This window comes from Lutra lutra, chromosome 15, assembly GCF_902655055.1.
Source record: "Lutra lutra chromosome 15, mLutLut1.2, whole genome shotgun sequence".
Taxonomy (NCBI): Eukaryota; Metazoa; Chordata; class Mammalia; order Carnivora; family Mustelidae; genus Lutra; species Lutra lutra.
The window spans coordinates 5,350,965-5,377,644 of record NC_062292.1 but is presented as its reverse complement, the minus strand read 5'-3'; the positions used below and the strand labels follow the sequence as shown (position 1 = coordinate 5,377,644).

Below are 26,680 nucleotides of genomic sequence, written 5' to 3'. Positions count from 1 at the left end.
TGACTTCTGTCATGGAGGCTGTTCTTGTGAAATCTGATAAGCTAAAAGTATTGGTGCAAATACATAACTAAATTGATATACGAAATAGGAAAGAATAGTTGAGACTGAAAACCTATAACTTAATATTGACCAGGCACAATTAACAAGACCAGATTTTTGGAAATTCCAGTTTGTGCATTACGTATGTGCATGCACATTAGGAGGTTGGCAGAGTTGCCTCTAACATAAGTGGTAACTACATTTCTTAGCAGACTCCAGTAACTCATCTAATTATAATCAATGAGCGCCAAATTAGTAACTCTAAATAACTTACGTATATGTTATTGGTAGGTTGCTTTTAACCTCAGATAATGAAAACTCAGTCCGGCTTCAACACAAGGAAATTGGCTTGGCTCACAGGATTGAGAGACCCAGAGCTGCAGGGTCAATAGCCTGGGCTCTCTGTGTTGCTTTGCCCTCGGGTTCTTTCCCTGATGGCTGCAAAACACCTGCTAGCAGCAGGCAGAGAAGTACGCCTTCTTGTTGGAATCTAGAGAATGGGGAGTAGCCACTTACTTTCTATGAAAAGTGAGACTAACTGTCCCAGAAAGGTTCAGGAGCTATGTCCTTGATTTCATTGGCTAGAATTGAGTCGTGTTCTGGATTATAACCTATTCCTGAACAAGTCAGTAGCTGGGATTGATCATTCACATCTTTCCCTTGAGCTGAGGTCATTTGCTAAATAGCATTGCCCATTTCCAAATGGGGAGAGTTGGGGTGGCCATCAGCATGTACTATTACTGTAGTCCAGAGTGAAACGTCAGAATGAATGGAATTAGCAGCTGCTGTAAAAAACAGTATAGAGGTTCCTCAAAAAAATTAAAAACAGAAATACTGTATGAGACAATAATTCCACAACTAGGTATTTACCCAGAGAAACTGAAAACACTAATTAGGAAAGATATATGCACCCCTTTGTTGCAGCATTATTTTCAATGGCCAAGATGAATATGTCACCCAAGTGTCCCAGCTTTATCCATAATGAATGGAGAAGATGTGATCACACACACACACACACACACACACACGATTATTCAGCCTTTAAAAGAAATCTCTCCCTTTGTGACAACATGGATGGTATTATGCTAAGTGAAGTAAGTCAGAGAAAGACAAATACCTTACGATTTCACTTATATGTGAACTCTTCAAAACAAAACAAAGGTGCAAACGGAAAACAGAAATAAATTCAAAATACACAGAACAAAGTGGTGCCAGAGCAGAGGGAGACACGGCGGGGACGGGGGGGGCAAATAGGTGAAGGGGGGACTAAGAGGTACAGACTTCAGTGATGAAATAAACGAATCATGGGGATGAAAAGTACAGCATAAGGATTACAGTCAGTAATAGCGTAATAACGTCGTCGGTGGCGGGTGGTGACCACACTATTCACGGAGAGCACTGTGTAGTGTATGGCATTGTCGGTCGCTGTGCTGTACCTGACAACACTGTATGTCAACTGCACTTCAATAATGAAAAATTTTTTAAGTCAATAATTAGCATTTTGGGATCAGTTCTGGACCACTAGTAGCAGCAAGACAATACTTTGACAGTCATTGGTATAGTGAGAATGGGCTGAGGACAGACCCTGAGCAGCACCAACATTTAACAGTTACAACGAGGGGTGTGTAAATCAGTCTTCTAGTTAAATTTATTTTGTGTGTATTTTTAATTATGAGCTACGAAAAGCTGCTCATTTGGCCTTATTTCATTAGTTCTAACAGCATATTTCATATTTGATTTACTCAATGGTTTTCTCTCTTCGTCTCTGGTCACTTTAATGTCACTAGCACGGTGTTTCTTTCAAAGAAAGAAGAAAGTGCTGCCCATTGTCTTAAAGGAAATAGAGAAGGGATTATAAGTGGGGTTTCTTTAACTTAAGTTAAAGGAAAAATGAATGGGTATTTTGTAGCGTATTAAGTGTCTAATGAGTTAGATAGGAGGAATGCATTCTTGTATGCCCTTTTTTTTGGGAAGCTCTTACAAGTAGAAACTTCAGACTTATACCTACCTACATGTTAGGTATCTTGGAAAAATTATTATTTGTTTATTATAAAGGAATAAATGATAAGATATGCTACTCTATGTCTGAAGACCTCAGTGATTAGAAACAGGTTGTGATCGGTAATGGACTGTAACTGGTAGTGGGTTGAGTATCTTATGTGCGAGGACCCTCTTCTCCCTGAGGTATCACGAGCAGACAGTATAACTCTTGTTTTCTTGTGCTGGGCATGTGTAGGACCACTGCTGACCTCTGCATCGTATTTTTTAGGCAATGAGTTACTAGCCAACAGACTCAGTTCAGGGGCCCATGAGTTTTCCTTTACATTTTTTGAAAAAACCGATTGCTGGGCCTCCAACCCCCAGCGTTTCTGATTCAGTAGGTCTGGCGTGGGGCCTGAGAATTTACGTTTCTAGTAACTTCCAGATGATACTGATGGTGCTGATCCGGTACTGCACTTTGGGAATCGCTATTGTGAAACATTTATGTTTAATGAAAGCAAGGAACAGTCATACTGAATTTGTTTAAGGAGAAGATACGTGGTACTTACTGCTGTTTAGGTTCGACTGTATTGTTTCTTTCTCTCTGGTTGTTGGCTATTACATTACATGACCCACAGGGAATACTCCCTCAAATTATATTTCTTTAGTAAAAGAATAGTTACCTTTTGATGATTGACATCTCTCAACTTTTGACAGATGCATTGATTATGGCTGCTGGGCTGAAAGCCACTTTTGGCCTAGATGAAAATACCGGCATTATTTTGCTAAATGATCCCAAAGATAGGATTTTTTTTTTTTTTTCTATTTGTTCTTTAGTAAGATACGGTAATTGTTATTTCACTCAGTGAGTATTGAAACTTTAAACCGGTCTGAGGCCAGTACAACCCTTTGCTGTTGCCAGCTGTGCATGTTTCTATGGAAACTCAATAGGGGCTAGCGGGATTACTATTGTAAGGAGCACACCTGGTTTATTTGCATCCAATTTAAGTTGGGGAAATTTCAAAAGAATGAAAGGTCTATAGACTTGTCAATGGACAGCCAGAAAGAGCTTGTCATTTGTAACCATCATATTGGTGTAAAGAGGGAGAGTGGGGTGGGTTTTCCTTACTCATTATAGTTCATGTTTCTGGAGGGCGTTGGTCGATATGCTAAAGTTTATATTTGTTTTGTGTATTTGTCTCATTGTGTTTTGTTTTTGTTTTGGGAATATCTTTTTTTTTTTTAAAGATTTTATTTATTTGATGGAGAGAGAGATCACAAGTAGAGAGAGAGAGAGAGAAGAGGAAGCAGGCTCCCTGCCTAGCAGAGAGCCCGATGTGGGACTCGATCCCAGGACCCTGAGATCATGACCTGAGCCGAAGGCAGTGGCTTAACCCACTGAGCCACCCAGGCAGCCCCTGGGAATATCCTTTTAAATATTCCAATATATATTCATAATTAAATATCTTTATGATTTTAAAATTTTCTTAAATAATTTAAAGTGCATGTAGATCAGACTCTTTTTCAAGAAAGAAAGAATTTAATTTCTTTCCAGTTATACATTGTAATCACATGTCTTAGTTTTTGACCACAGTTGCAGAATTACGGCAGAATTTTGTGTTGATCTCTACTTTCAAGTGTTAGCTACTGTGAACCCCTTCTCTCACAAAAATAACTTTTTTTTAAAGAAGGCAGTTGGAACTATTTACGTATTGGATTTTGTTTGTGCCATTGAACTTAAGCCTTGTTTCAGAGTTTCATAAATGGTTAGGTCCATCACTGAATGTATAGAAAAAAATTATATGGACTAGTTACGTGAGCACAGAGTTACAGAGCACAGATACATAAAATTTAGGTGCTCTTTACTAATAAGTTTCAGTACTCAGTTATACTGACTTATCCTAGTTGTACTAATTAGTTATGCTAATTCAGGCATAGCTACATGGTACAGGTGTATGGTAAATGAGAGTCAGCGCATGTACCGACTCCTCTTCCTTGGTTAAGGCTGCTTGAACTTTCTACTGGTCTGAATTCTAAGGTTTTCTGGCAGAGTGTGGTGATCAGCGAGTGATGGTGAATTTCCATACTTGTGTGTGCCAAGTATTTCTTGTTTTCTAGAGACAAAAATGTAATCCTGTACCTTTTTTTTTTTTTCAGAATATTTTGCAATGATGGTAGTGTATGTTGATCTGTCACCTGTGAACATATGTGTGTGTGTATATGGTGTGTGGATGTGTGTGTGTATAAAGCCAGTTCAAGTAGGTACTTGTAAATTTGGAAGGAGGTAACATTGGATTTGGGGACCTTTTTTTTATTAGTGAAATATACTCTTTAAAGAAAAAAGTAGGCTATTTTATTCGGCTTTATGAGAGAGTAGCACCTTGTAATACATGTTCCAAGGATCTTCTAATTCACCTCCACGTTCTGAAGTAAGGACAGTATTAGTATCCCCATCTGGCAGATGAGGACGCAGCACAAGAGCGGGGCGCGCCTCCAGTCGCGCGTGCTCAGGCAGCGAACTACACCCCCACGGGTGGTCCAGTGTTCCTCACTGCGTATAATTGTTCCCCCTTAAAGTGTCAGGTTATTTTATGCAGTTTACTCAGTATTGCCTTTTTCTCTTTTTGTATTCATAGACTGGAAAAGTAAGAAGAGCTTTCCTGCCTTTTTAATTACCAAACTACTCTCAGTTTTCAATGAATCAATTCAAAGAAAGAATGCAGTCTTTCTATACCTGGTAAATATTTTCTGCTCGTAAAAGCTATTAATTAAGTAGCCTCTGATAAATCCAGGTGTTTATGATGAGTGCCTTTAATTTTGTGGAATGACTATAAAAATAACTTACCATATATATATATATATATATATATATATATGATATTAGCTCTGAAATTTGTTTGATATTTATTGATGTGATGGAGTGATCCTTAGAATGCCCATGACCTAGCCGGCGACAGAAAACAGTTTAGGATTGGCCCTAGTACTAGATTAGGCTGTGCTGGGTGCTTTCTTTTGTTTCATTTTGTTTGTGTTTTGGGGACATTTTTGTTTGGTTTTGGAAAAAGTTGTGAAGTTGGTGCAAATAGTGTACATAAATATACTAAGTTTTCTCTTTATTTGGATAATATAACATTAGCAGTAACCCCTATGTGGCAGTTTAATAGTACTTTGTAAATAATAGTTTTACAGAATCTAGTAATCAGAATATTAAACCTACATTTTTTCATTTTACGGATGACCTAAGTGAAGATTAGCGAGATCAAGTAACTTGCTTAAGAAAGTTGAGCTAGCTGGTATAGAGCTGAGGTCAAACTTTAGATCAGAGCCTACATATTTTGATTCCTACTCTAGTGCCTTTTAAAAATTCTTATTTTTTAAGTACCTTAAGTAAAAATTAACATGCCTAAGAGAGTAAACAAATCATAACGGCATTTTCATATGGGTCTAATGTATGACTTAAAATGTTAATTTAGGAACAGAGAAGACAAAATGGATCTATATATATATGCCACATAGAATACTTTATTAACAATGGTATTAACATTAATAAGCTACTAGGTACCATTAAAGCTTTTAGATACACTTTATTTAAGCCTGAGGTGAACCCTTGGGCATATTTTGCACCTTTTTTGCAGAAAAGGAAACTGAGGCTTTCAAAGAGAGTGCTGTAGCTTAGGATGTTTAGAAGTGGAGTTTAAAACCCAGTGCTCTCAGACTTAAAAGCTGTGCATTACTAAGCTGTGAAGCCTGTTGACTTTTGGAATTAAAACTCAATCATAAATCCAGCCTATCCCATGTTAACTATTGCTGATTATAGAATAATTTCCTCTCATAATTCAGCCATCCAAAAATCTGAGCATTGTAGGGACATATTGAGGTAATGCAGAGAAACCATGTCTCCTCTCTAATGATTTTAACCTTAAGACTCATATTAGCTCTTTTTATAATGTCATTTAAATGTGTAGGTCTTACGCCCCTCTACAAAAGAAAGGTGTTTATAAAATATTTGTATATTCTAAACATGTGCTTAAACTACACTAACTAGAGCAAGTTGAAAGGTGTATTTCCTGTGATGGAACATTTGTCTCCATGTTTTTACTTATTATAACCAATCAGTGAGCAGTTATTATTTTTCTAAAGTATTTTTCAGACAGACCTTTCAAAATTAGTTAAATGTTAATGAAAGAAATCAGTGTTACAGCAAGGAGTATCATTCGAAAATTAATACATTTCAAGTGTCTGACTGACTGGCTGGGGGATAAGTAAAAGGTTATTACCTGAAATGAAACGGTAATGATGAAAGTACAAAGAAAATGCCGTCTTCTTTACTAAAGTACCCAGCGTACCCGAGTTTGCCCAAACCAGGTGTATCTTTGCCTTAAAACCTGACTTAGCCCCTGAGACTCGCCTTTCCCCACAAATCTCCCATTTACCACCGTCACCTGCCTGGCCCAAGGAGGGTGGGAATGCTTAGAATGTAGGCGATGAGATAGTAAAAATACACTTTATTAGCAGATCGTGTGAGGTAACTGTTTTATTTCTGGTAGTGTGGAGAACTTACAGCAAAGAAAGGTAGTTTGTGTGCATTTTAATCTGTACCGTCGAAATGAGAAACGTAATTACATTGCCTGGTATCTTTCTACTTGGGGCGGTCATATGTTGAGACAGGATGAAAGGTGAGATACACGGGCAGATTTTATTGTTTGTTTTGTTAAATTCTTTCTAACCGGAGCTTGCAAAGATGGTATGAAACTTACCGATACAGTGACGTTTTGAGAAGATTCCGGAGTTGCTTACCTGCCTTCATATTTCTTAGAGCTGCTCATCATCAGAGTAGACGGGAAGGAGGTGAGGCGGGGCTGGGGCTGCAAGTGTGTGTTGAATCCCGACTCCGTGGGGCATCTTCGAGGCACAGTTTTAGCAGAAGTGTGGAAGTACGGGAAGTAGAGCCAAGAGAAGTGCTGTGTACAGAATTAGACGTTGCTTTTGTTTGGACGATCGTCTTGTTAATCCACCATATTCTTTCATCGTTTGCTTTCAGCAGCACCAAATGCTCCTGTTTCCAGTGCTCTGAATCACAACCACCTGGGGTTGCTGTTTTGGTGCTTATGTGATCAGAAGGGCATCGGTTTTCTGGGGGGTTTTTGTTTGTTTGTTTGTTTGTTTTTTGGTTTTGGTGGGGGGGGTCAAGTTTTAAATTTTCAGAAAACTGTAGTTAACAGTACTTCCCTGTAATACTTAAAAATTTGCACAGAGGGTAGATCTTAGGTGAAGTGCTCTTGCTACACATGCAGTTTTTAATGAAGAAAAAGGAGGGGAGGAAACTTTTGGAGGTCATGGCCAAGTTTATGGCCTTGTTTGTACTCTCAGAGGAATATACTAACCGCTGAACTTACCAAGTTGTATACATTAAATATATACGGCTTTTGTATGTCAAATATAACTCAATAAAATGTATTTTCAAAAATGATTGCAAAGAAGAAAAATTACACTTCTTAAGTGTTATTTAAGGATTAAAGCATGAGAAAAAAAGCAGGAATCAGCCATGTCCAGATAATTGTAACATTATTTTATTTATTTTTTTTTAAGATTTTATTTATTTATTTGACAGAGATCACAAGTAGGCAGAGAGGCAGGCAGAGAGAGAGAGGAGGAAGCAGGCTCCCCACTGAGCAGAGGGCCCGATGCGGGGCTCGATCCCAGGACCCTGGGATCATGACCTGAGCCGAAGGCAGAGGCTTTAACCCACTGAGCCACCCAGGCGCCCCTAATTGTAACATTATTAAGACTCTCTTCTTACCATGTACAGCAAAGGTGATCTTGGGGCCTGTGGATTAAAAGTCAGTTAAAAAACACAGAAATGGAAAAAAAAAAAAAAAGGAAAAAAACCCCAGAAATGTTCAAGAGTATCACTTAAATTTTTTATTATAATAGAAGAAAAATCTCGACAATGGTATTTATTAAATTTTCTAGCACATAACAATACCATTATCGTTTTTTAAATTCTTGGTTATTTTCAAAATAATTTATATTCTCATTTTAATTTTAAGAGCAAACATGGGTGATAGCATAATCTTCATTTCTCAAATGAGGAAGTTGAGGTTCAGCTGTTGCATTAAGTTTCTTAGGGATGCCATCGCAAGGTACCACAAACCAGGTGGCTTAAACAACAGAAATTTCTTACTTCATGGTTCTGAAGCTAGAACTTCAAGATTAAGGTATTAGCAGGGTTGGTTCCTTTTGAAGGCTGTGAGGGAGCATGTTTCATGTCTTCCTTCTTGTCTTGCCTCTGTTATTTATCTGTGTCTAAAGCTTCCCTAAGGATACCAGGACGATAGGAATGGGGCTCACCCTTGACCTCCTCTTAACCCGATCATTTGCAAAGACCCTATTTCCAAGTAAGGTCACACTCTTCTTTTGGGGGACACAGTCCAACCCATAACAGACAGTCTTTCAGTCAACATCTCTTAAGTAGGAAAGTTAGACATACCACATTGTTGTGCCGATAAAATAATAAGTTTTAAAGGCATGTAAAAATAGATACATATAATATATTTAAAATTTATTTGCTGATACTGCCTTTTGTCTGGGTAGATTTTATTTAAAACTATATGAGATTCTAAAATATTTAATAGAGGGATGCCTGTGTGGCTCAGTCAGTTAAGCGGCTGCCTTCAGCTCAGGTCATGCTGGGATCGAGCCCCTCATCGGGCTCCCTGCTCAGCTGGCAGTCTGCTTCTCTCTCCCTCTGCCCTGCTCATGCTCTCTCTCTCTTTCTTACTCTCTCTCAAGTAAATAAAATCTTTGAACATAAATAAATAAGGTAGTAGTTAATAGAATTTGGGGTTGTGATAGGTTTCAGGCTCTTTTTTGGGTATGCGGTATGTTACTGGTTGTGGAAAGGTTGTTCAGTTCTCAGTGCTCCCATGAACTTTCACTCATGCAGTGTAGAGCCTTATGGTGTGGACTCCTCCATATCTCGAGATGTCCATCAGAATACTATTTAAATTGTTTCAAGTGTGCTCTGACCGTGGATAATCTGTGCATTTTGTGATTCTGTAAGAATTGTGCTCCTGTCTGTGTTAATGTGCACCTTGCAATCTGAGACTTCCGAGGGATAGGGAAAGCAGGGCTCCACTGGAATTACAGTAAAACACTGGTAGTTTGTTGAGCTCCCTCCCCTTTTTTTCTTTTTTTTTTCCTTTGCTATTGTTTTATTTTGATTTTAAAACACTCCCAGTACTTCAGTGAATAATCCTATAAATAAGGACATTCTGCTGCAGAGCCACAATACAGACATAAAATGCAGGAAATTAGCGGTATCACTTTATTATCAACTAATCCATAGACCTGATTCAGATTTGGCAAGTTGTCCCAAAAATGCCTTCATAGTAAAAGTACCTACTGCAGGATTCTACACAGCATGTAATTATCCTATCTCTTTACTGTTCTTCAATCATATTTCTTAGTCTTTAATTGATTTTTAAGACTGTGATACTTTGGAAGAATATATTTTCTGGAATATCTTTGAATTTGTCTATGTGGTTTTTGATTTTTTTATGGTTTTGGGGTTTTTAAAAAAGATTTTATTTATTTATTTGACAGAGATCACAAGTAGGCAGAGAGGCAGGCAGGCGTGGGGGAAGCAGGCTCCCTACTGAGCAGAGAGCCCAATGCGGGGCTCGATCCCAGGACCCTGAGATCATGACCTGAGCGGAAGTCAGAGGCTTTAACCTACTGAGCCACCCAGGTGCCCCTTTAAAGATTTTATTTGCTTGTCAGAGAGCACAAGCAGGGGGGTGGCAGGCAGAGGGAGAAGCAGGCTCCCCGTTGAGCAAGGAGCCTGACGCTGGGACTCAATCCCAGGACCCTGTGATCATGACCTGAGCCAAAGGCAGGTGCTTAATATACTGAGCGACCCACGCGTCCCTGAATTTGTGTTTATCTGATAGTTCCCCATGATAGATTCAGGTTCTACGTCTATGGCAGGAATATCACAGAAGTGATATTGTGTTCTCACTTCATCTTTTCTGGTAGTGCACAATTTTGATTTGTCCCTTGACTAAGTGACCTTAACTGATAGCTTCATTACGGTGATGCTTACCAGGCTTCTCGGTAAAGCTGCGTCTTCCCTTTGTAATTGCTTAATATTTTGTAGGGAAACTACATTTTCATCATCAAATTTTTATTTGATATTAGATATTTTTTTTTTTTAATTTTTTTTTTTAAGATTTTTATTTATTTATTTGACAGAGAGAAATCACAAGTAGGCAGAGAGGCAGGCAGAGAGAGAGGAGGAAGCAGGCTCCCCGCTGAGCAGAAAGCCCGATGTGGGGCTTGAACCCAGGACCTGGGATCATGACCTGAGCCGAAGGCAGCGGCTTAACCCACTGAGCCACCCAGGCGCCCCTTAGATATTTTATTAGATAGAGCATTTCGACTGAACTTATGATGATGGTGGTGGTTTCCAAATGTTGTCTTTCTATTATTCTTTCTATATTTATTATTTGGGATTCTACAAGGAAAAAAACCTTCTTTTCTCCCTGTTTATTTATTTATATCAACATGAATTCCTATGAGTAATGATTACAATTTTTAAAAGACTTTCATTTATTCACTTGAGAGAGAGTGTGAGCACGGGGTGGGGGGAGGGGTGGCAGAGGGGGCAAAGGGAGAAGCAGACTCCCTGCTGAGTGAGGAGTGTAACATGGGGCTTGATCCCAGGACCCTGAGATGACCTGAGCCAAAGTCAGATGCTTAATTGACTGACACTTAACTGACTGAGCCAAGCACCCCAGTAATGGTTACAATTTATTGTTTCTATTTATTTTGTCATATTGCCTGAAATTTAGTCAATAGAAGGTTCTTCCAAACTTGCTTTTGTGTCTTTTCTGCATATTCCCATTATTCTTAGAGCACTCCACTACTAATTTCTTCACCAAAACAGTAAAAAGAAGGAAAGGAAAAATAAAATGCAGAGTTTCAGCCTAGAAACAAAAAGCCTCCATAAACATACAGAAAATATAAAGAACTAAATGAAAATTTTAGAACTGAAAACAACAATAACTGAAACAAAAACTCAGTGGATGGCTCACAACAGAATAGAGGGGACGGAATGAACTGGAACATAGAACAGTAGAAATTATCCAATTTGAACAAAAAAGAGAAAATAGAACAATAAATGAACAGAGCCACAGGGACCTATGGGACTGTGACAGAAAGACCACAGAGGAGGAGAACGGAAAGGGAGGTGGTCTGAAAAATTCTTGTAGAAAGACTGGCTGAAAACTTCCCAAACTTGTCAGAAGATACAAACCTATAGATTCTAGAGTCTGAGCAAGTTCTAAACAATATAAACCCAAAGTAGTAATAATAAAGTGTTGGTAAACTAAAGACAAAGGAAAGATCCTGAAAACAGTGAGAGAGAAATGATGCCTTTCCCTATGGAGAAAAACAATTCCAATGATAGTGGATTTTTTCTCAGAAACCATGGAGGCCAAGAGGCAGTGGCATCACATTTTTCAAGTATTGAGAAAGAGCTAAAAATACCAACTTCTGTATTCATCAGACATATCCTTCAGGAGTGAACGGGAAATCAAGACATTCTTAGATGAAGGAAAACAAAGCATTCATCTCTGGTAGACCTACCCTAAAAGAATGGCTAAAGTAATGAAATATGTAGTTTTAAATCAACAGAATATACTTAGGACTTGTGTACCAAAGACTACAAATGCTGGTAGTAAAGCAGTTTCTTTAACTTCAAGACTTCTTACATAGTTGCAAGAATGAAGCCTGAGGATATTGGTGAAGAAATTGACACATTAATCATTGGAACAGAAACAAAACCCAAAATAGGTCTACACAGGTATAAATGACTAATTTGTGACTAAGGTACGAAAACATTTGGAGCAAACAGAGGAAGGAAAATCTTTTTGACAAACAATTTTAAAAGAATTAAAAAAAAAAAAAACCCACCTTTACTGTTCACACTAGGAAAAAAACATAGAAGGAAACCTGTAGAACAGAGGACTTGATGAATAGTTCTTAAACATGACCCCAGAGGGGCACCTGGCTGCTTCAGGCAGTGCAGCATGCTTCTCTTGACCTTGGGGTTATAAGTTCAAACCCCATGTTGGGAGTAGGGGTGACTTAAATATAAATCTTAGAACAAAAACCCAAAACACATGACAGCAGAAATACAGCCTACAAAAGGAAAAAATTGATAAATTAGACATTATCAAAATTAAAATATTTTGCTGTGTCCATTAAAAGGATGAAAAGGCAAGCTCCACAGTGGGAGAAAATATTTGCAAAGCACATATCTGATAAAAGGCTGATAACTACAATATGTAAAGAGCTCACAAAACACAGCCCTATGGAGGAAAAGGAACCCTCATATACTCTCGGTGGGAATGTAAATTGGTGCAGCCACTGCAGAAACCAGTATGTATGTTCCTCAAAAATTAAAAATACAATTGCCATATGAGCTGGTAATTCCATTACTGTATATTTACCAAAGAAAACACTAATTCAACAAGATACATGAATCCCTGTGTTTATTGCAGCATTATTTATAATAGCGAAGATGTGGAAGCAGCGCAAATGGCCACTGATAATGGAGAAAGAAGTTGTGGTATTTGTCCACACAATGAAATATTACTCAGCCATAAAAAGGATGAGATCTTGCCACTTGTGAAAACACAGACAAACCTAGAAGGCATTATGCTAAGTGAGATGAGTCAGACGGAGAAAGACAGATACCATATGATTCCACTTACATGTGGAATCTAAGAAACAAATGAAAGCAGAATCAGACCTATAAATATAGAAAAAAAGCAGAATCAGACCTATAAATATAGAAAAAAACTGATGGTTGCAAGAGGGGAAGGGGTTGGGGGGAATAGGCACAAATGGGGGAGGGGACTGAGAGATCTGGGCTTCCAGGTATGGGATGAACAAATCACAGGAGTAAAAGACAGCGTAGGGAAAATAGTCATGGTATTGTAGTAGTGTTGGATGGTGACAGGTGGTAGCTACACTTGTGATGAGCATAGGTGACATATAAATTTGTTGAATCACTGTGTTATGTACCTGAAACTGATATAACATGTGTCAGCTGTACTTAGACCTCCCCTCCCACACACAGTGAAACTCAGTTCTAGAAATCGAAACAGTCCTTTAGAAAAGGGAGATTTGGGGATTTTTAGAAAAATCCAAAAGAATTGAATAGACATGTCACTGAGAAGGATAAACAAATAATAAGCGTATGAAAATCCATTCCGTATTGCTGTTTTTTAGGGAAATGGAGATTGAGACCATTGTGCGATGTCACTACACACCTAATAGAACAGCTACAATGAAAAGTAATAATATCAAATGCTGGTGTAGATTTGGAGAATCCGGATCTCCCATACTTTGTGGAATCCTAAAATGGTACAGCCATTCTGGAAAATATTTGGAAATTTCTTCAAAAACTAAATATACACTTAACCATGTGACCCAGCAGTATCACTTCTGTGCATTTATCCCAGAGAAATAAAAATTTGTCCACGTAAAAACATATACACGAAGTGCTTTATATATTATAGACGAGAGTCCTTTACCAGACAGGTCCTTTGCAGCCTTTTCTCCCAGTGTGGAGCTTGTGACCCCGTGTACATCCCGAACATGAAAGTTTGTAGCACCGTTTTTGGTAATAACTCCAAACTGGGAACGACTGAAAGTCTTTCAATAGGTGAATGGTTAAACAGATTAGGGTACATCCATACTATGGAATATTCTGTTCTGCAGTAGAAAGGAATGAACTGTTGACACACAGGACAACTTGATTAGATCTTAAGGGTATTATGTTGAATAAAATATGCCAACCTGAATTTGTCATATATGATTCCATTTTTATAATATTCTCAAGATGACAAAATTGTAAAGGTGGATGGCAGATGATTGGTTGTCAAGGATTCAGAATAGCCAGAAGGGGAGGAATGAGTACAGCCATAATAGGGTAGCAGGAGGGAATTCTTTGTGATGAAATGGTTCTCCTGTATTGTGATTGCAGTGGTGGTGTTGTGGTCTACCTACACATGTGACAATAAGATGACAGAACTACACATACCCTTTATACCAATGTCATTTGCTTGGATTTGATACCATATTGTAGGATGAACTATTTCAAACAAAAAGAGATACTGTCATTGCTTTATGGTTTTGGAGAAACAAGTAGTTACCTGACAAGGAGGGGAATAAAGGAAGATCTGAGGTCATAACTTTTGAACCTGTCTTTATACGTTAGGTGGATAGACTTCTCATGAGTTCAGGGAGGAGAGATACTGTTGAGAGATTGGCAGTCAGTACATGTTTATGGAATCTGTTGACATTGTTAAAATGTATTAGTAACATCTGATTAGTCAGAAGAACATCTTCATTAGTTGAGTAGAGAAATGTGTCTTTAAATTTTTATTTCACATAGACTCTGGGATACTTATTACCCATGTCTCTTCACACAAATTTATGAAACCGAGAGTAAGAGACACACAGAGAGGACACATCACCGATATCGTAGATGATACCTAATAGTTCAAAGGGACGGGTGGGAATCATTAAGCAGCATGGGGTTTCAAATAAAACACAATAAATAAAAGCCTGTATTTCATGGATTTAAGAAATGGAATCAGAGAAGTCACATTGCAGTTGTTAGGAGAACTCTAATATTAGCCAGAGATGTCAAGACAGGCTGTAGGCCTGTGTTAAAGCCGTGTCGTCACCTGCTGTTCTCCTCCGTGGAATCTTCTTACTTGGTGGTCGTGTTTGGGGTGATTGTCCAGTACTTCTTTCTAATCAGTTGTAAGCATTCTGTGCCGCAGCGTTGTGCCCCCACTTCCTGTCCCACTGCCCAGTGGCACCGAGTCAGTACTTGTTGAATGTGCTCGTGCATGAAATCAGTGACTTTGCAAAACTCCGTAAACTAGAAAAAACAAAAGACAGTTACAGAATCAAACTGGATGACAGGGTGAGCTGGACAGGCGCATGCCGTGTGAAGGCGACCCTTCCGTAGAGCTGTGCGGAATTCAAACTTCACAACCAAGAAATGCAGGATTGAATTCTCCAGTGATGCGTCTACTAAAGGTGGCCGCAGTGTTCGACTGGGCGGCGGGTGGGCTCGGTGCACGATGGTGGTCCGTGTGTTGGCAGAAGTTAAGGGAAAACGCAGAAGCTCCAGCCTCTTCCCTGGAACTCGCTGCTGTCCCGTGGGGTGGCTTTCCTAGCGAACCAGGCCGAAGGACTCCTCGGACTCACGGCTGCCTGCACGGTTCCTGCCTCGAACGCGCTGATGCCCTGCAGGGAGCGGAACGCGTTCGTCTGTCTGTGCTGTGTGCCGTCTGTCTGTCTGTGCCATCTGCCGCCCCTCGGAGGCCGGCCGGCCCGCAGCACCGGTCCTTGTCTGGGCTCCCAAGCCTGTCCCGTCCGGTTGGACTCTCACTTAGTTCCACGGTTTAAACCGTTATCATATCAACTAAGGAAGAGAAAAGGAGGAGATGACGTCTCTGTGAAAACTTAAGTTGAATGTTTTGAAAAGAGTAGATAAAAGATAATTACTGAAAATACTGCTGAATTAGATGTGAGAAAAGAGCTGTAAAATATTAGGGATAAATTGTTCTTTAAAAAAGAAAGAAAAAGATTCTGTGCTCTCAGTGCTTGATGTGTCTTTTAAGTTCTTGCCTTTTTCTTTTAAAGGTTTATTTTAGAGAGAGAGTGTGTATGCAGGGGGTAGAGGAGCGAGGGAGAGGGAGAGAGAATCCTCAAGCAGACCCTCGCTGAGCACAGGGACCAGCCCGGGCTCTGTTCCAGGGTCCTGAGGTCATGACCTGAGCCGGAACCAGGAGTGGGCTGCTTAACTGCCTGAGCCACCCAGGCGCCCTGCGTTCTTGTCTTACCTTTTTAAAAAATATTTTTAAGATTTTTATTTATTTATTTGACAGACAGAGATCACAGGCAGGTAGAGAGAGAGAGGAGGAAGCAGGCTCCCTACCGAGCAGGAAGCCCAATGCGAGGCTTGATCCCAGGACCCCAGGATCATGACTGGAGCCAAAGGCAGAGGCCTTAATCCACTGAGCCACCCAGGCGCCCCTTGTCTTACTTTTAATGCAGTTTTTCAATCTGTGGGTCATGAAGTCAATTCAGTAGATTGAAATCAGCAGTTAAAAAATATGTATCATATTGTACTACATCTAAGAAAGAGCATTGTTTCATGAAATTCTTCTTGAATTTTATAGTTTTTATAGTCTTAATATATATGTAAAATATGAAAATCTTGAAAAACAAAGCTCAAGAAATTGAAACTGAAAATACTGGAGTAAGTATTAAAGGATATGATTCACCCAGAAAAGAAGAGGAAACTCAAATGAGTGGATTCAATTTTAAAGCAAAGGCTTTGGTCCACCATCAAAAGATGAGTAAATAAATGTATGCTTATGTACTTTCTGTTAACATGAAATGTTTATGATATAATGGTTTTATAATATTTAAGTTGACCTTTTTAATCGACCAACTACAAATCTCCGTGTCATGGGTAATAAGAATTTCAGCATATTTTATTTTACTTAAACTTTCCTCTCACGTCTCCTTGTTATGTCCTTTAGCCCCTGCTTTCTCTGCCACTTAGTAGTGTGACCTGCGAGTCATTCTCTAGGCCTCAGTTTGGTTTTTAGGAAGGAAAATCATCCCTCTGATCTCTTGTTATCGGGCAATGCTTATTTGCCAGAATGATAAAAATAGATTCGGTTTCGGTGTTTGCCCATCGAGGATTTTTCGTAAATACAGCAGACATTGTTTTCTTAAATCTGTTCCTCTTAAGCTCTGAAATTCCATATTGCAGTCTTGGGGTGGGGGGGATATCATTCACATATACTGTGATATTCCGTGCAGAGGAATAGTGGCAGTGCTGATACCCATCACTTGATTTTGGATCTAAGAAATTTCCAGATCCTGAACGTTCTTTCATATTTGAGCCTTAGTAAATTATTTTAGGCTTTCTATGGGTGATGAGTTTTGGGTGAGGTTTTTGGTAAGATAACAGTTTATAATTCTTGAGCTCATAAAACATTTTTGTATTACTGAGCATCTGCTGAAGCAGTGTCATTTTTTTCTGTAAAGAAGCTGGCGAGGAGATTAAAGTAGTGGTAGATTTTGAAAATAGGTGAGAATTAAAAAGACAATTGCAGGAGCCTGGGTGGCTCAGTCCTTAAGCATCTGCCTTTGGCTCGGGTCATGATCTCAGGGGCCTGGGGTCGAGCCCCACGTCAGGCTCCCTTCTCAGCGGGGAGTCTGCTTCTCCCTCTCCCACTCCCCCAGCTTGTGTTCCTGCTCTCCCTGTGTCTCTCTTTGTCAAATAAATGAATAAAATCTTTAAAAAATAAAAAGGCAATTGAGATTGCCTAGGCGTGAAAGCAGTGGAGCTAGGAGATGAAAAATCCTACCGAGAGGCAGACAGGATATGCTGGCGACCAGTTGCCGATTATACCTTCCTGTTCCCCGGACTAGCTGGATGGCCAGTGCAGGGGTGTACAGTCAGTTCATCTGGCCTGTGACCAGGTTGGAATTTGATAAGTGAGGTCGGTGGAGTACAGGCCTGCCTCTGTTCCCTCATACTCAAAAGATGTGTTTTTAAAATCTAGTTTGTCATTGAGTTGTTATTGTCCTCAGTTGCCTTTCTAATGAGACCGAGACTAGCCATAGGATCGTGAGTGAAAAATTACTCTAATACAGATGCTGTGAGCCATGAATTCTGGCACTGGAAGAGCATTTCTTCCCATTCTTCTTTTTTTTTTTTTTCCCCTTCCCATTCTTAAAGCAAAGGCTCAGGGGTGCCTGGTTGGCTCAGCTGGAGGGGCATGCGACTCTTGATCTCAGGGTCAGGAGTTCAAGCCCCACAATGGGTGTAGAAATTGCTAAAATAATAATAATAATAATAATGAAAAATATAAAAGCCTCAGCTTTAAGCCTGATTTTAAAGTATGTGAATTTTGTCTTTCAGCTCCTTTTTATACTACTGTATGCTATTTCCTATTTTCTGCTTTCTGTGAACCCTTTCCCCATCCCCCAAGTACAGGTCAGCTAATAGCATTTATTTTATAAGAGTATTTACTGGCCTTTTTCCAATAGGAATAATTATTACCACCCTACAACTCCTCAATGAGGTGTTAAAGGAAAGCAGTTGAATTGGATTAATTTGTGCTAAAGTGAAATGACTGACAGCCCTACAAAACTTCCCAGAAATTTCTATTTTTAGAAGGGTATTCTTTTTAGATTAAGTTTTAATCTGCTATTTCAGACAGAGGGCCCAATAAAGTGAATGCAAGCTTTGTGGGAAAGCTGTCTCTTCCCTTCTTTTGGGTCTAACTTTGCCATGATTGGGGGAGTACAGGGGAGAGATGGATGGTAGCCAGCCTCCTGCAGTCCATCTGTAGAGGCCTGGGCAGTCTTCTAGTATTTAGACCTGCCTTTTAGAATGCGCAGAACACCTACATCGAGGCGGCGAATGGGAGTTTTCTTGTCCTTCCCATTGTAACGAATCCGCTGCATGGGTGAGGCTCCCCGTCACTCTGGACAGCTGCATGTCAGCACTGCCTCCGCTTGCCCCTCTTCCTGTTCCTGGAGTGAGGACAAAGAACGACTTGCAGCAGAGGGGACAGGGGTCCCTCTCTGGATAGCAGCCTCTGTCAGCCAGTGAGCTCTAGACCCCCTGCTATGCAGAGGCCCTGTGCCACTCTCTTGGCCTGAGGTGGGTGGTTAGTACACTGCCAAGGCCCTGCCCCTGAAAGGGCACCTTCCAGCAAACACTTCGTAGTTGGCAGTGATGGCCTGGCTGAGGCTTCCAGTCCCACTTAGCTGATTTGTGAAAGACCAAATTGGTGTAAGAAAGGTAGCTTAGAAGTGCCACTGCAAACAGCATAAAAAGTAGATGGTGAGTTGCAGAGATCGTCTATAATAAGTACAGGCAGTAAATGTAAAGTTTTATGAAGGCAAAAGAGGAGGGAAAGAAACATACATGATGTCCCCTCCTTACCAGTCACAGTCACTGCTTCTGATATTTTCTCACCAAGTACAGCTTGTATAGTCCATGGCGTTCAAAACTTATTTGAATTTTGTTATTTTGTTGTGTAATACAGTCTTTATTGTTTTACTACGAAGTGTTGGGAATTATTATTGAGTAAACTTGGTGCTCTTGAAGGTGGTAGCTTGCTTTTCCTGTGTCTTGGTCTCTGTCCGCTGGCACAGCTGCCTCATGCCTCGTCCCACGATCGGGTCTAAGAGGCACAGGCCCCTTTATCCTCACAGCAGCCTCGTGGAAAAGATCTCTCATTTTACAGATGAGAAAATTAGGGTTCAAAAAGGGAAGGAACTTAGTCTCCCTGGCAGTGTTACCTTTCTCCCCTGTAAACTCTCCCCTCATAGGGATTTTGTGATTCTGCACAACGGAAGGACTAGCAGTACAAATAGAGTGCTTATCTAGAACTTGAGAGAGGGTTTTGGTTCTCTTCCTACCTAATTTATAAGACTTGCAAAGAAATCTTTTTAAAGTTCTGTTATAGGGGCGCCTGGGTGGCTCAGTGGGTTAAAGCCTCTGCTTTCGGCTCAGGTCATGATCCCAGGGTCCTGGGATCGAGCCCCGCATCGGGCTCTCTGCTCAGCAGGGAGCCTGCTTCTTCCTCTCTCTCTGCCTGCCTCTCTGCCTACTTGTGATCTCTGTCTATCAAATAAATAAAATCTTTAAAAAAATAAAAAAATAAAGTTCTGTTATAGAAGTCTTGTCTTTTGTGTCCACATATGCACGTTGAGTTTAATTTCAACCTCAATGTTGGGAAAACATACATATTTTGGGGACACCTGGGTGTCTGAGTTGATTGGGCATCTGCCTTTGGCTCAGGTTGTGATCCCGGGGTCCTGGGATCCAGTCCCACAAGCAGGCTCCTTGATCAGAGGGGAGCCTGCTTCTCGCTCTGCCTGCTGCTCCCCCTGCTTGTGCCCTCTCTCTCCCTCTCCCTCTGACAAATAAATGAATAAAAATCTTTTTAAAAATGCATATTTTTAGGGGCGCCTGGGTGGCTCAGTGGGTTAAGCCGCTGCCTTCGGCTCAGGTCATGATCTCAGGGTCCTGGGATTGAGCCCCACGTCAGGCTCTCTGCTCAGCAGGGAGCCTGCTTCCCTCTCTCTGCCTCTCTGTCTACTTGTGATCTCTCTCTGTCAAATAAATAAATAAAACCTTTTTTAAAAAATGCATATTTTTAATAATCGGACACATGGCATGCTTGATGACTAGTTCTAAATAAAAAGTTGTTAACGGGATAATACCCTGGAGAACTCCCTCAATTCTAGTGCACTCTTCTGTGTATCTGTACATACTGGACTTTTTTTTTTTTTTTTAAGATTTTATTTATTTATTTGACAGAGAGAGATCACAGGTAGGCAGAGAGGCAGACAGAGAGAGAGGAAGAAACAGGCTCCCTGCTGAGCAGAGAGCCCAATGTGGGACTCGATCCCAGGACCCTGAGATCATGACCTGAGCCGAAGGCAGAGGCTTAACCCACTGAGCCACACAGGCGCCCCCATACTACACTTTTAAACACAAAATCTTTGTCACTAGTTATTAGTGTCCTCACTGCACTGAAAACAAGCTGTGTTAATCTGCTGCCCTTTTTAAGCCCCCCATGCCTGCTACTTCCATAAGTGTACCACTGGGTCGCAATGTGTAATAATAGGCAAGAGCTCAGGTTTTGATACCAGCAAAATCCGATTTTAAATCTGACTCCAAATTATTAGTGTCACATTGGGTAAAGTACTTTAGCTCACTCTGCCTCAGTTTCCTCTTTAAGAAAAAAAAAAAAACACAAAGAAGTCAGTAATACCTACTTCATGGGATTTTTAGAAGTCTTTTCCTGAGTTGTTTATGGTGATTACAGTGGAATGTCCTGTCATAATGCCTAAAAAGTTTTTTTTTTTTTTAAAGATTTTATTTATTTATTTGACAGAGATCACAAGTAGACGGAGAGGCAGGCAGAGAGAGAGAGAGAGGGAAGCAGGCTTCTTGCTGAGCAGAGAGCCCGATGCGGGACTCGATCCCAGGACCCTGAGATCATGACCTGAGCCGAAGGCAGCGGCTTAACCCACTGAGCCACCCAGGCGCCCAATGCCTAAAAAGTTTTGGACTGATGTTTTACCTTGTAAATTTACTTTAAATTGAATAGATATATTCTCTAGTAAAGAGTATAAATATATATTTTTCCTATACATGAGGTGAAATTTACTTGAAAAGGCTAAGTCCATAATTTGTATGACCCATTTTTTTGGTGATTGATATTGTAAATAATGAACCATCTTCTACTTTAGATTGATTTCGATGGGGGAAGGGTGCTGCATGATATTGGCATTCGGCTAATCTGGTCTGCTAATTGAGTAGTCTGAAAAGATTTATAGATGATGAATTTCCATACTCTTGAAAATAATTTTACAGCTCTTGCACTACTTCTGGGTTTATATTGTTGCCTTGCTTTAAAGTAGGACTTTCCCCAGACAGTGCACGTTAATATTTGGAAAATTCCCTATCAGTAGGCTAGCACCATCTTGACAGCCCTATGTTCTGCTTCTACCTTGCTAATTGTTTCCTTGGGATTATTTGGATTGTGTAGAAAGCTTTTTGCAAATCCTCTTATTACTGAAGTCATTGTTGCCAGCAGGAATAAGATTAAAGGTGCTTAAGTCTGTAGAGTTGTTTCTAATTTGTACGTGTCATTTCAGTGCCATTTTAACAGAACTCTGTCTCCTGTCTCTCCCTTCTCCCCCGGTACTATCTCAAGTTAGGTCCGAGGAGCCAGGCCATTGGAAGAAATCTCATTTTATCCTCCTAATTATTATGCTGGCACTCAGGAGATAATTTTTCCCTTCATGCACTGCCAATTAATATGCAAATGGGCTGATAAATATTTATGCAATGATTTAAATTATGCAGGGAGTGCTTTCAGTGTGTTCTGTAAATGAATTGTTCGTGGACTTCAAAGTGCTGGCTGCTGTGCTAACGAGGAGAGATTTGCATAAGGCCCTAATCACACGCATACTGATTAAGCTTCATTATGGAAACTGCCAGCTGCAATCTTTGTTTCTATTTTATTACAAAAAGGGGAACTTTTCATGCTTCAGTTGCCTTGACAATGTCAGTCCTAGCTGGTAGGAGAGACTAAAACTCCTCTGAGCAACTGAAGTTTCCTTATTCAGTTGAAGATTGCTATGGTGTAACTGAAGTTGTATTTTGCCTCGCCCCCTAATCCACTTTCCACCTCCCACCCTTGTTCTCTTAAGAACATAGTGTAGATTTGTTAGAAATAGTAGTACCTTCTTCCCCCCACCCCAAACTGCTACCTGTTTCTTCCTTGCTCTGGACTGTCTGAACCTCTAGAAGACCTCACAGCAATGCTGGACTGCAGTGACTATGTTCTAGGTGGGTACCAGCACCGTTCTTTCTTATAAGCTTTAGTATGGAAATGGCGTGTGTGGGGTTGACTATGCATAAATGCTTAATCGCATATGCAACCAGCTCGGGGAGGGAGGGGAGAGGTGGATTGAGCAGAGAAGTAGGAAAGCATTTGCAAGGCAGGAGCATACTTGAATTTGCAGTAGGTCCCTCCCTACCACCAGCTCTTCTGGTTCAGAAGACATTTTCAGTACATAGTGTAGATTTGGAATTCACCTTAAACAGAGTACATTTTTGCTTTTTCGAAATATCTATTGGGAGCATTTCATGTCGTTCTAAAAACACTCTAAATCTGAAACAATATTATAAAGTGTACCTAAAAAATGCATACATATTAATAAAAATGTTTTGCATACCTAATGTCAATGTCTTATATAAAAACCAAAAGTGGACAGTGAAAAATAAGGCGGAGCCCCAATTGGAGCCCCAATGCAGAATGGCTCCCATGAATACTGACGCAGAGGGCCATGGCAGCGGTTACTGCCATAGGACTGATCGTTGATCAGTTTCCAGCTTTGAGAAACTATCAACTTTTCAAATTTTGGCCGATATTAGCCTTTTTAATTTAAAAAAAAATCAACTTCTGTTCTTCAGAAAACAATTTTAAGTGCTGGAAAGCCTATATTTAGAGTTCTGTCTGTAGAACAACAAACCTGTTAGGAGAGGGGGGTGTGACGCTTGATTATATAAACTGTCTTTGGTAACTGAGATTTAAAATAGATTGAGACGCACTGTGACTCCTGGTGGCTCTATTTTGTGTTGAGATTTGTCTGTTTGTATGCAAAATTCTTGAAACCTCCTTAGGTTACTCTGGTCACCTGGAGAGTCAGATGCCATAAATTCCCAGGACGGAGGTACTTTAGGTTGAAAACCTTTGCAAGTGATTTTTTTTTTCCTGTACGTCATTTTTTGTGCTTGAAAATTTGAGGCTTAACCCCACCACCCCCATCTCCTTCACAGTTGCTAAGGATAAAATTAAATGATAGTTCTGAAAATGTTTACATTGTTAGGCAGAAGGAATGACCTAAACTCAAGACAGTAGTAATATTTGTGTAGCACAATAAAAACCACAATCAAAACAACAAACTGATACCAAGAATTCCATCTGAGAACAGTTTGTAGACTGTGTGTTAGACTCATACACAGCTCAGTGTGCCCAGAGAGGAAAAAAAAACAAACAAACAAACTTCAAATATCAAAAGAGAACTTACTTGTATTTACTCTTTTACATCTACTATGTTGGGAACTCAAAAAAGAAAAGAAAAATACCTTTGAAATATTTTTAGCATTATATTTTAGAATTGGAAATTGTATCTCTACTATTTGTAATGAACAGTAACTGTCATTTGAACTGTTTTCACATTGTTGTACAGTTAATTATGTTTTGTTTACATGTGTATGTATGTGTGAAGTAATTTTGTTCAATGTCTCTAAAGCTCGACAATTCAATAGAAAATGCTTAGAAGAGTCACACAGTACCTGTGACATAATTTTTAATTTAGATGTGTGGAAATTAGGGTATGAGTTTCACAAGCACAGGCTCATGACTTGTTAAGAATTATTCCTACTTCTTTGTATAAAAGATATGTTACCCTTTTTATGAATATTAACTGGTTCATACTTCTCCCACTTTCTTTTACCATTCTAAAGGAAGCATTGAGCAGAACGTATGTTTAATGGTATATTAACATTTGTTGTGATCTTTGTGGACTTCCGTAAGATTTTGGTTAAGTCATTCAGAAAGCTGGTTTTCACTAAGTTGTACACCTGTTCCTTTCAAACCTTAGTATGCTTTCAGTGACATTTAAATTTTTCTGTGCAGTAGATGCAAGGAAGTTGTAGAACTACTCTCCTTTATGACCACAGAAAAAACGAATTTGAATCCTTTGAACATCTGAAGAACTAAAGATATGATAAAACTGCTTAAGACTGTAAGACAAGCATCTGTTTCAAAACTTGTGTTAGGAACCCTATCACACAGCATCCAGGTTGGAAATGAAATTTATGAGGAGGACTCTTGATTCTCTCTCATCACTTGTGCATTTGGATAAAGCAACTATGGACAGCGTGGTTGGGACTTCTGATGATAGTTTTGGTTTCCTAGTTAAACATTAAAGCAGATGACAAAATGTACCCTTGAGTGAAAAAAATCAAATATATGTAGTTTATTTATTCTAAACTAATAACTATAGTTAAATGGTTCTTAACTCAGTAGGGGAAAAGGGGGAACTTGGTTGATAGTAAACTTGATTACAAATATGCTAAGTTTGGGTTTATAGTAGAAATACAGTAAGTATGTATTAAATGTATATTTAGGTTTTACCCTGTTAAAAAGGTGGAAGAAAAACAGACTTTTTCTCGTCTCTTGTATATCTTCTGGGATACTTTATATTGCTTGATGAAAACTTTTTACTATGAAAACCTTCATTAAAGAGATAACCCTTTAGGAGATAAACCCAGGTCAGGAGGTTCATATGGGATATCACATAGTGTTTTTAGGTGGGTGTGGGTGTGGTTCAATTTTGAAATTATTAGATCTATCTGTCATGCCTTGTGGTGCACCTTCTTGGACTGGTTTATGGTTGGGGTATGAATTTGACATATTCTCACTTTGACGCATAGTTTGGGTAGGGAGTAGATAAGGAGATTTTTTTCTTAGACATGCTTTCTTTTTATTCTGTTAGGTTGAGTTACTGTACAGTCTTTTAGGAAGAGTAGCAGTGAATTGTTTTGGTTTTAACTAACAAATGCGAAGGCTAATGAGAAAAAGAACCTTTCTTTGAGAGTAACATGTTTTACTCTGTAAGGTGCTTGGCCCTAGTTTGTTTCTTTGAAGAATTTTATACTTCATAATTTATTTATTACATTTACATGTTAGACTCTATTGTAATTTTTTTCCGGTTAGATTTCAGTTATCTTTGTTAGGAGAAAGTTAAAATTCTTTGGAAAGAGAGTTTATTTGTGGATCGCTTCGGGGTTAAGGAATCCTGAATTTCTTTCAGATAAAACTTTTATTACAATTTCCAATGTTTTAGTGTTGACACTATCTGTTTTTGAACATTAATTAATGTAACAATATTCTTTGATGTTTTTGAACATTAATTAATGTAACAGTTACATTTGATGTTTTTGAACATTAATGTAACATTAGTCAATATTCTTAGACCTTTCCTTTGCCACAATTTTGCCTTCCTAACCACATCCCCAATTTTTAAAAAACCTCATTCACCTCTCATTCATTGCAGACTCAAGAATGAACAATCCGTCAGAAACCAGTAAACCATCTATGGAGAGTGGAGATGGCAACACAGGTAAGAGATGATTCCCAGATCCAGCTTTTTAACTAGATCTAATGGAGTTAACAGAAGAACTTTCCATTTAACTGTGACTTCTGTTCGGCAAATGAAGAGCAGTTGGAGTGTTGAGTTGTCAGATGTAATTTAGTGCTTGCAGGAACTGGTATTGTATTTGCTTAAGATTATTTAGTTTTGGTTATTTCCCCCCAAAATACAAACGCAGTGATCCAAAGGGGCACATGCACCCCAATGTTTATAGCAGCAATGTCCACAATAGCCAAACTATGGAAAAAGCCTAGATGAACATCAAGAGATGAATGGATAAAGATGAGTGTGTGGGGGGGGGGGAATACTATGCAGCCATCAAAAGAAATGAAATCTTGCCATTTACAGCAACATGGATGGAACTGGAGGGTATTATGCTGAGCGAAGTAAGTCAATCAGAGAAAGACAATTATCATATGATCTCCCTGATATAAGGAATTTGAGAAATAAGACAGAGGATCAGAGGGGAGGGGAGGGGAAATGAAGCAAGACGAAACCAGGGAGGGAGACAAACCACAAGAGACTCAATCTCAGGAAACAAACTGCTGGTTGCTGGGGGGTGGTGGATAGGAATGGGTTGGCTGGGTGATGGACGTAGGGGAGGGTATGTGCCATGGTGAGTGCTGTGAAGTGTGTAAGCCTGATGGTTCACAGACCCATACCCCTGAAGCAAATAATACATTGTATGTTAATTAAAAAAACAAGAGATTATTTAGTTTCTCCTGCAGATTGCCTCATCTCTTCGCTGCTGTTTTTCAGAGAAACTCTGAAGCAGTTGAGAGAAGAGTCCTTTAGGGTC

At 39.5% G+C, this 26,680-nt stretch overlaps 1 protein-coding gene across 6 annotated transcripts in view; it reads left to right on the top strand.

Moving 5' to 3' along the window:
• Nucleotides 1-26,680, top strand: part of POU2F1 (POU class 2 homeobox 1) — a 180,116-nt gene that overhangs the window by 80,585 nt on the left and 72,851 nt on the right. For 2 of the 6 annotated variants that reach the window (XM_047704232.1, XM_047704229.1), the window contains one exon: nucleotides 25,786-25,851. In XM_047704232.1, coding sequence (XP_047560188.1) covers nucleotides 25,794-25,851 — 58 coding nt within the window. In that variant the 5' untranslated portion in view covers nucleotides 25,786-25,793. Of the gene's footprint in view, nucleotides 1-4,653; nucleotides 4,757-22,280; nucleotides 22,508-25,785; nucleotides 25,852-26,680 lie in introns of those variants that run through there. The other 4 variants (XM_047704227.1, XM_047704233.1, XM_047704231.1 and 1 more) reach the window with 4 other exon arrangements.